Source organism: Topomyia yanbarensis, chromosome 1, assembly GCF_030247195.1.
Source record: "Topomyia yanbarensis strain Yona2022 chromosome 1, ASM3024719v1, whole genome shotgun sequence".
NCBI classification, from domain to species: Eukaryota; Metazoa; Arthropoda; class Insecta; order Diptera; family Culicidae; genus Topomyia; species Topomyia yanbarensis.
In genome coordinates, this window is record NC_080670.1 from 97,624,666 (window position 1) to 97,635,232 (window position 10,567).

The 10,567-nt window shown below is 45.5% G+C and overlaps 2 protein-coding genes across 2 annotated transcripts in view; both read left to right on the forward strand.

Annotated features, from left to right (window-relative positions):
* The window catches only part of LOC131696410 (uncharacterized), a 26,784-nt gene extending 18,403 nt beyond the window's left edge, over window positions 1-8,381 (forward strand). Inside the window, exons 2-3 of the mRNA XM_058984953.1 lie at window positions 5,811-6,845; window positions 6,949-8,381. Of these exons, the coding sequence (XP_058840936.1) occupies window positions 5,811-6,845; window positions 6,949-8,381 (2,468 nt within the window). The remainder of the gene's footprint in view (window positions 1-5,810; window positions 6,846-6,948) is intronic.
* A 69-nt stretch (window positions 8,382-8,450) lies between these two features.
* On the forward strand, window positions 8,451-10,245 carry LOC131696411 (uncharacterized). The gene is made up of 3 exons (XM_058984954.1): window positions 8,451-9,191; window positions 9,250-9,757; window positions 9,878-10,245. The coding sequence occupies exons 1-3, from the start codon at window positions 8,451-8,453 to the stop codon at window positions 10,243-10,245; spliced, it is 1,617 nt and encodes a 538-aa protein (XP_058840937.1).
* The last annotated feature ends 322 nt before the right edge of the window (window positions 10,246-10,567 follow it).

Here is a 10,567-nt window from a genome sequence, read left to right on the forward strand (position 1 = left end):
AGGCTACTGGGCTTTGGAACAGTAATCATGTTGATCTTGCTACCAGTCATACACGATTGTGGTCACAAATGGTTACATGGGGTGAAGATATTGTTGCTCCCAGCGATATTACACTCACTTGTAGTTTTCCTTACAGGACATTCCATGTTAAGATTCCCTCTCGAGAGGAGTGGTTGTCTGGCTTTATGGAAAAACAACAACAAACGCAAGTGGTTTGTTACACTGACGGTTCTCTGGTGGAGGTACGTGCTGGTGCTGGTGTCTACTGTCGTGAAATGAGATTGGAACAATCTCACTCACTTGGAATACTGTACTGTATTCCAAGCAGAAATCTTTGCGATTATGTGCGGGGTGCAATCGGCCCTTCAACTGAGTTTGTCCGGCAGAGCTATGAACTTCTGCTCCGATAGTCAGGCTGCAATCAAGGCCCTTAGCTCAGACAAATCCCGGTCCAAGCTAGTGATCGCGTGCCGAACCCAAATCGAAGAACTAAGCATTGTCAACACTATCTACCTTGTCTGGGTGCCCGGACATTGCGGTATGGAAAAGAATGGGCTGACGAATTGGCCAGGGCAGGTTCAGTGATTGACTTCGTTGGTCCTGAGCCCGCGCTGCCAATTTCGACAAGTTGGATAAGGGAAAAAATACGGTCCTGGGCTTCGTCCGAGCACCGCAATTATTGGAGAAATCTACAAGCGTGTCACTAAACAAAGGCGTTTCTAGAACAACCATGCCCAGTGGTTTCGAAAAATCTCTTACATTTTTCGAAGCTCCACTGCGGCATGCTGACCAGGGCTTTAACCGGCCACTGCAAACTCAATTATCACATGGCAACTATTCAGCGCGCTGAATCTTTTTCATGTGATCTTTGTGAATCCGACTACGGAACCTCATATCATCTGATATGCAACTGTCCAGCGGTAGCGCAATTGCGATTTCGAGTCTTCAGCCGTCCTTATATAGACGAAACCATGTTTGGTCGACTGAAACTCAGAGACATACTAAAGTTTCTTATCCAATGTGGTAAAGAGCTTTAGGTTTATTCGCAGGCAAGTTGAACTACTTGTGAGTTTAACTTACCTGTTGTTTATTTTTGTTTTGTGCTGTTATTTTTCCCACCCTTCCAATTTTACTTCCCCACACCTCCTTGTCCTTTCCTTCCGCTCAGGAAATGATGAAAACACACGGCAAGGCACAAATCCCCGACTATGTACGGGGAACGTGCCATTTGAGCCAATATATTCTGATTCCAGATTGCTTTATCGGTGTTTAAAAACTAAGCCGATTTTAATTATCAGGGTATCAAAACACATTTGCGTGATTCAAGGGATTCGATTTCGAAAACATTTTGTGAATTTACTTAATAATTAAATAACTATTTCTCAAAAATTAATACACAAGTTTACTTCAAAGGCAAACAATGTGTAAATTCACTTCAAAGCGGACATTTGTCCAGAGTTGTTGTATTTATCCGTTGGATTAAGCATTGCGTCTAGTCGTGAGATAGACGTTGGATGGTATATGAATGCACAGATCACCAAGTAATCCACCTAGTAGCGAGAAAATAGATTTCTAACATAATTCATATGCATATTATACCCGTAGCTTCACCGAGAGCAACTGTGCTTTTGAATAACAAAATTCTAGTGCAAGTTTATCTTCTTTTGCAAGATTTATGTTATACTAATAATAGCATAAGAATTATCAGTTGCATTATGTATAATAAAGATGCAAGGAATCATAATTTCGCCCTATATACAAAAATAATGTCACAGCACTAACCATCATTTACCATTCCTCACTTGTTACCCCTCCCCACTCCTGATCTCTCTCCAATCGTGCTCGTGGCAACCGTCATGACTCAGAACTATCCTAATTTTTCAAATCCATTTCCAAGATGTGTCATAAGATCTTCAACTAATCCGAAATATTTGTTACAGGCCCGTTCGCATAAAATGCTCATGGGGAGGGTTTTGATTTTTATACGTTTCTTATAAAAGAAAGGGTAAACTTTGACGATTTTTTATGAGACCTGAAAGGCCGAGTATTGTGTACCAATCGACTCAGCTCAACAAATTGGGTAAATGTCTATTATCGAGAAGGAATGGCATTGGTTAGCGGTAGTGTCTGATTGGTTTGAAGTAGTTAATCCTACCGACTAAACAACCTCCTGTATCTTGCTATCCTCGTCCATCCGGCGCCACCGTTAAACCGTATAAACATTGTTCCTAAAATCGTGATTAAAGTACCATGAATTCTGTGATATTCACGTTTTTACGCTACGAAAACAGGACTATGAACAATAATAATGTATTTTATAATAATGTTCAATTTCACTTTAGTGACGCCCTCATAATGGAAATAGTGGAAATATTTGTTTTTGTTTTGTGAAATTCAGTCACGATTTCCTTGTCATTACCAAATCGATTTTCTGTACGTTCACAACTTTATGATCATTAAACTCAGTTGACTCATGATGTTTTTCATAGATTTAAGCATAAGTTCACAAAATCAAAACATTGTGGATATTTTCTCGTGATCTATTTGACGAAACTCGGAATTTTATTCATGAATCCATTCAATCCTCGTGAACTAAATCGTGATGCCTAATATATTAGTCAAGACTTACCATTCGTGCTCCTGAAATAGTTCACAATACAGTAATGTTTCGATTATATCACTATGCGTTTATATCAATACTCGTTTATATCACTCTCGATTATATCACGGTTTTGTCTCGATTATATCACGCTTTTTGAAAAACAGACAAGGCACACTACGTTGTGATCCAATTAAGCTACATATTATGTCCTGTCACTTTTAAGATATTTTTACAATTGATTTGCTTATTTACATGTAGGGTAATGAGCCTATTATTGGGTTTCGGACTATTTCGTTAAGGGTTTATGCATGATGAGGTCGATCAAAAGTTTAGTTATTTTTTCATTCTTTTATCTTAACGAATAGATTCTTAAGAATGTATCTGAAATTTTCTTAGATGTCCAAGCAGCAGAAGCAATGTTATATCGCTGTTCATCTTGGACGGAGGGCGTGGTGCAAAACTTTAAGCGTTGTTGTAATGACTAGGATTGCCGAAATATCTTTCGGCTGATTCCAATTTTTGTTTTAAATTCTTCGTAACTTAATTGCCGTGCCCTAGGGCATGTTCAGGAGCGTTTTATTTTGTATAGGAGTTTCAAAGTAGAACTGGAACTGAAACATTCACATCCCCAGCAGAGCGTTTTGTTTTATAATTTCGAACAGTTTTGTTTTAAAATTTAAAAGTGTTATACGACGCCGTTCTATTTGTTGCTGATTTTAAAACACGTTTAGAATTGCAAAATTTTCAGCACAGACACTTAGAGCATGTTCAGGAGTGTTTCAGTTGTAGATTCATAATTTTGACAGTTCCATAAAATAAAACTGAAAATTTTAAAACTAGAACTTGCTTTCCCCAGCAGGAGTTTTAGCGGATGTTCTATTCAGTTTAAAATTCAAGCCTCGCCATGCCTTCAGCGTTACTACATTCAAATTTATTTTTCCCCAGTCTATGGGGTCTAAGTGTCTGTGCTGAAAGTTTTGCATGTATTTAAAACACAGTTCTAAACGTGTTTTAAAACCAGCAACGAATAGAACGGCATCGTATAACAGTTTTAAATTTTAAAACTAAACTGTTCGAAATTATAAAACAAAACGCTCTGCTGGGGATGTGAATGTTTCAGTTCCAATTCCACTTTGAAACTCCTATACAAAATAAAACACTCCTGAACATGCCCTTAGACCCGATAGGCTGGGGAAAATAAATTTGAATGTAGTAACGCTGAAGGCATGGCGAGACATGAATTTTAAATTGAATAGAACATGTGCTAAAACTGCTGCTGGGGAGAGCAAGTTATAGTGTCAAAATTTTCAATTTTATATTATAGAACTGTCAAAATGATGAATCTAGAACTGAAACACTCCTGAACATGCTCTTAAGAGGGTGTCTGGTGTAGTGGGTAAAAAAACGACTTATTTTTCATTCGCTTAATTGTTAGTTATCTGCAGGAAAATTTAACAAAATAATGGGCAAAACAAAATAGTGGTGATATGGTGGGTATTCCGAGATATGCATTTTCTCTTGAATGGATGTGGATACTTTTCTTTTGGAAGGACAACATCAGCGATTGGATATGGGACTATTTACATGGATGTTGAAACAACGAAAACTGAATCGTAGTCCCTTCGAATACACTGATTTTAATAATCAAGATATTTTCCCAAAATCTTAACGTGCCAGATTGCTTCAAGTTTAGTTTTGGGTGGTTCAACAATTTTAAGAAACGGTACGGGATACGTGAAGTGAAGCTGTGTGGGAAAAAATTATCCGCTGATGCCATACCATTTGATCCAATGCGTTGAACAATGATGGCATCAAATGGGTAGTATGATAATAGAAACATGTCAAAAATAGGCTCTGTTTATTAGTTAATTAAACTATATAAATCTAAATTTAAGTTGAACCAAATCTAATTAATTAAACCTAAATACCTAAAAATAATAAACTAAATTGAATTCTATGAACTTCACCAACAATTAATGCTAAGCCAAATCTACCACCATGAACTGCTATACAAAAGGGTGCGCCACCCTACTGAGCGATACACAATCCCGCAATGCAGCAGAAAGTGATATTATTGCAGATCGCACCAAACAGTGACCGTACAATACCAGTACAAAACCAACGATCGTGATACACTGGTCCGTAGGTACAAAACAATCATCAGCTGTACAACCCAGCTGACAAAGGCAGTTGACAAAATTACCCCGATCGAGACAGTCAGGGCGTGTTGCCTTTTGCCGCGATTTGATAAGGTTGTGAATAATACCCCGGTCGAGACAGACACTGCGTATCCCGTTAAGTCAGCCGTCGCGAGTGAATAATTTAATAGCAGAATAAAATTGTGAAGATTCCTTCGTTTTACACCGCGAGTGCAGTAAAAAAATTGCTAGTTCTCTAGCGAAGAAAGGCTTGTGTGTGGGACAGAAAACCCTGTCCAAAAAGGGTTAGTACAGTGACGTCCATACGGACACGGCTAAAGACAAGTGATTTGTGCGCCGTATATTTCGAGGAAAGCTTCCCTGCTCATCGACGATCGTTCTGGGCCGTCCTTCTGCGGACGGAAGCAAATCCTTCGAGCAAGGAACCGGAAAATTTCTGGTGAGTCGCCCCAACATTTGGTCCTTCGAGCCGGATCGGAGGAAACCCCAACCAGAAAGGATCGGTGCGGTGAGTACACCATTGCAAATTGCTGCTGACGCGACGCTACGGCAAAGACATTGCTCGTCCCAGTCCCCTGAAGGTGCCTACCGTTAAGGCCATTTTGGACGCTATCGCTGCAGTTCATTGCGAAGTTTTGTAATCGCAGCTGATTTGCGCCTACTCGGAACAGAATTTTTTGATAATTTTCTGTTTGCGAAAAAATTTGCATGTTTTTGCTAAGGTGGTGGTGAGTGGCAAATTCGCGTAGATTGGTACGCTCGCGTCGGGAAGGATAATTTCATTCGATTTGCGTACCATTCTCGGTCGTTCCGCGTAAAAGTGGCATATCGCAACGGGAAGGATTTTTTTTCGTTCGAATTGTGCCATTTTCGATTCCGTGTCGTGTAGGAACGGTACCCGCGCCGGGAAGGAGTCCGAATTTTCGATTGGTACCGTTTTTCCCGTTTCCGATATTTAAAGTGGTGGTAGTGAAGATCAGTGTAGTGGTACAATAAGACCGAAAAGAAGCTGTCAGAGTACGTGATCCAGCGGAAAGGGATCCTTGTAGTGCAGAAGGCAGTGGAGAAGTTTGCGGAGAATTTCGATTGCGATCGGGATGCCTGCCAAATTCCAATTCGCCTCGATTCATTGGACCGGATCTACAAGGAGTTCCTGGAGGTACAAGGACAGATCGAGTTGTACGATAAGCCGGAGATGTTGGATACCCATCTGGAAGAGAGAATAGATTTCGAGACGCGTTATTGTACAGTGAAAGGATTTCTGCTGTCCAATCGTGCTACGGACCTCAACCCAACCATGCTGAACAGCACAATGGCGGCACCTGTTCATGCTTCGTCCTCGTTCCATCTACGATTACCCAAGATGGATCTTCCCAAGTTTAACGGTGATTTTTCGCGTTGGCTCGCATTCCGTGACACGTATACGTCGATGATCCACAGCAATGCAGATATTCCGACGGTTGCGAAGCTGCAGTACTTGCTGCAGTCGCTGGAGGGAGAAGCCCGAAAACCATTCGAGTCCGTAGACATTGAAGCGGACAACTACGCATCGACTTGGGAAGCATTGTTAAAGCGGTACGACAACAAGCGGTTCCTGAAGCGTCAGCTCTTCCGTGCTCTGTACGACCTCCCACCGGTCAAGCGAGAGAACCCTCCAGAAATCCAAGGATTGGCTGACGATTTTCACTGGCATGTGCGGGCTTTGGCAAAGTTAGGCGAGCCAGTCCATTATTGGGACACCCCATTGGTCAACCTCCTTTCCTACAAGTTGGATCCAACTACGCTACGTGCTTGGGAGGAAAAAACCAGCAATAACGACGACGTTACCTATGATATGCTGATCGAGTTCCTCTACCAGCGTGCCCGAATGCTGACGTCTGTCGTAACTGACCTACAGTATCGGTCCCAACAACCGGTTATAGCCAAGGTGGCCGGTCCGATTCCAACCCCGAAGCCGTTCAAGGTGGCGTACAAGGCAGCTACCGTTGAACCGAACTACAGTGCTCCCTCGTGCCTCGCTTGTCCAGAGAAGCATTTCCTCTTCCAATGCCCTGCATTTTCCGAGGTGTCCGTCCGCCAGCGCCGTGAGCTGGTTTCCCAAAAGCGCTTATGCTGGAATTGCTTCCGTACTGGACACCAAGCCCGGAACTGTACCTCCAAAACACCACTCCCTGCTGCACGAGTCAGAATCGTCGAAGATGCTATCGACTCCTGTTAACGAGGAAAGTCAGCCGATTCCCTCGACGTCCGCCCACGCTGACCCTTCAAGCTCGGCGAAATCGAACAGCCAAGTAAGCTTATCGGTTCAGGCTCAGCATAGTACAGTTTTACTGGAAACTGTTTCCCTCTTCGTCGTAGGTCAGAATGGCAAGAAGATCCCCGCACGCGCAATTCTAGATTCCGGATCCATGTGTAACTTCATCACCAAGAAGCTTGCAAATTCCCTGAACCTTCATCGCACCAAGGTGGATATCGCAGTAGCTGGTATAGGAGAATCCACCAAGCAGATTAAGTGCCAATTAACTGCTATGATCGAGACGAAGTCGACACCGTACTTCACCAAGCTTGAGTTCCTGATCCTCAAGAGACCGACGGTCAACCTTCCGACCGTTCCGATCGACATTTCCGCGTGGAATCTTCCCAAGTTGTCGTTGGCAGACCCCAGATTCCATATCCCATCCGACATTGACATGGTTGTCGGTGGTGAAGCGTATCATGAGCTGCATCCTGGCAGCAAGCGTTCCCTGGGAGAGGGACTATCGTTGCTAATAGAGACGGTGTTCGGATGGACTGTTTCCGGGAAGATATCCATCAATCATCCCACCATTCCCCGCATCTGCCATCTAACCACTGTCGATCGAAGCTTAGAACAAGCGTTGCAGAAGTTCTGGGAGCTAGAAGCTGTTGAGCCGTGTTCTGTGTATTCCGTAGAAGAAAAACAGTGTGAAGAACTTTACGCTACTACCACCACTCGCGATTCGTCCGGTCGTTATCTCGTTCGTTTGCCACTCACCCGTGATCCGCTAGTCAATCTCGGCGAATCCAGAGCCATCGCCGAACGTCGGTTTCTGAGCCTTGAGAAGCGACTAGAGCGGGATCCACCCACCAAGGATGCATACTGCAAGTTCATGGACGAATACGAACGAATGGCGCACATGAAGAAGCTCGTCGATCCAGTAGACGATGTGAACCCGCACTGCTACCTCCCGCACCATCCTGTGTTCAAGGAATCCAGCACAACCACGAAGGTCCGAGTTGTTTTCGACGCGTCGTGTAAAACATCGTCAGGATTTTCCGTCAACGATAAGCAGCTCGTTGGTCCTGTCGTCCAGGAGGACCTGTTGTCTATCGTCATGAGGTTCCGCACACACCCGATCGCCATCGTAGCCGACATCGAGAAGATGTACCGACAGATTCAGCTGCATCCCGAGGACCGACCGCTTCAACGCATTCTCTGGCGTTCCAACCGCGACGATCCGCTCATATCGTACGAGCTCCAAACCGTTACGTACGGTTTTGCATCCGCGCCATTCCTGGCAACTCACACCCTCCTACAAGTTGCACAGGACGAAGGCGACAAGTACCCCGCCTCCGTAGATGCTGTGAAGCAGGATTTTTAAGTCGATGACTTTTTATCGGGAGCTGACGATGTCCAATCCGCAATCCGCCTTCGCCAAGAAGTTTCCGCCATGCTTACGTCAGCTGGCCTTCCGTTAAAGAAGTGGGCATCCAATTCCTCCGAAGTCCTTGCGCAAGTCCCGCAAGAAGATCTCGCTCTACTACCACTGCATGATCTCCAGGACGAACAATCCATATCCACCTTAGGACTCGTTTGGGAGCCGAAGTCCGATAAGATGCGCTTCAAGGTCCAGTTGCCGTTACCAGCACCCGTCGTGACCAAAAGGAAGGTCATGTCCTACATTGCGCAGATCTTCGACCCACTAGGGCTAGTTGGCCCGACAATCACCGTAGCGAAGCTGTTCATGCAGCGCCTGTGGGCATTGAAGACCGACGCAGGAGATTCATACGAGTGGGATCGTCCGCTGCCTCCGCGTCTACAAGGCGAATGGAAGGAGTTCCATGGTACGCTAGATGCAATCTCCAAAATCCGCATTCCCAGATTCGTGTCGCAGATCAAGACCGAAACCATCCAGCTCCACTTTTTCTCCGATGCTTCAGAGAAGGCATATGGTGCATGCTGCTACGTCCGTTCTGAGTCAGCTGCAGGGATTCGTGTTCAGCTGCTAACGTCAAAATCCAAGGTCGCACCGTTAGCCACCTGCCAATCGATTGCGCGCCTAGAGTTGTGTGCCGCTGTGTTGTCGGTTAGCCTATATGAGAAGGTGATGAAGTCCCTTAAGACATCGTGCGAAGTGTTCTTCGACGATAGTCCTCTACTGGCTACAATCGTGCCCGTCGCGCTGGAAAACGTTCGTGGCAAACCGAGTGTCCACAGTCCAATCCTCTACCGCATCTTGTTCCTGGCAGCACGTTCCCGGAGAATCCAACCCAGCAGACCTTATATCACGAGGTGTCAATCCAACCGATATCGTGAACCTCGAGTTTTGGTGGATAGGACCGCAATGGTTAGGGGTTTTGCCACACCATTGGCCACGCACTGTGCTGCCAGCGTTCGATTTATCCACAATGCCAGAGAGCAAAAGCAATGTCGCCGTGATGTCTGTAACGGTAGCCGAACCATCGTTTTCCGCTCGACTGTTCAGTCGCTACTCCAGCTTTACAAAGCTACGACGTTCCATCGCGTATTGGATGCGATATTTCCGCTCTCTACGAGCTGCCGTGCAGAAAACCAAGCCAGAGCCGTTTGACTCGCTTTCAACGGCCGATCCACGCGAGGGTGATTTAGCCTTGTGTCGCGTAGCCCAACGGGAGATGTTCTCCAAGGAGCTCTCTAAAATAACCAGACGTGAACCCCTTCCCGCATGGTTAAAGTGGTTGAAACCGACGATGTATAAAGATGGCGTTATTCGAGTCGGTGGGAGACTCAAATACGCCGTAGTTTCGGAAGAAATGAAGCACCCGATAATGCTGCTTGCGAAGCATCCGCTGTCCGTGTTGTTGACCGAGTAAAACCACAGCAATCTGCTACATGCAGGACCACAACTGACGCTAACTACACTGCGTCAGAAGTACTGGGTGATTGGAGGACGCGACCTCGTTCGCCGCACGTACCATCAGTGCCACACGTGTTTTCGCAGCAAGCCCCGTTTGATCCAGCAAACCGTAGCAGACCTGCCGTCCTCGCGAGTCTCGCCAACCAGACCGTTCTCCGTATGCGGTGTAGACTATTGTGGACCTGTCTACATTAAATCGCTGATACGCAACCGTGCACCTACGAAGGCATACATCGCGATCTTCGTGTGTTTCTCCACCCGCGCTGTCCACATCGAACTGGTCTCTGACCTATCCAGCCAGCCTTTCTGGCTGCCCTCCGCCGTTTCGTCGCCCGCAGAAGAAGAATGAGGGAGATCCATAGCGACAACGGCACCGCATTCAAGGGAGCGTCCAATGCACTCAACCGAATCCACCACATGCTAAAGTCCGATCAGGGTGGACGAAAGCAGATCCTCGAATGGTGTTCCGAGAATGAGATCATGTGGCGATTCATTCCACCTCGCGCTCCGCACTTCGGCGGTCTGTGGGAAGCAGCCGTCAAGTCAGCTAAGCACCATCTGCTTCGTGAGATCGGCAGTGTGAATGTCAGCTACGAGGACATGATAACCATACTCGCCCAGATCGAGATGTGTCTAAACACCAGACCTCTCACTGCCATACCGTCCGATCC

Excerpts from the sequence above, each read along its gene's own strand:
- LOC131696411 (XM_058984954.1), top strand. The coding sequence starts at position 8,451 with ATGCTTACGTCAGCTGGCCTTCCGTTAAAGAAGTGGGCATCCAATTCC. Across the intron at positions 9,192-9,249 it reads TGCCCGTCGCGCTGGAAAAC|CACGTTCCCGGAGAATCCAA; the intron begins GTTCGTGGCAAA and ends TGTTCCTGGCAG. Across the intron at positions 9,758-9,877 it reads AGATGGCGTTATTCGAGTCG|GACCACAACTGACGCTAACT; the intron begins GTGGGAGACTCA and ends TGCTACATGCAG.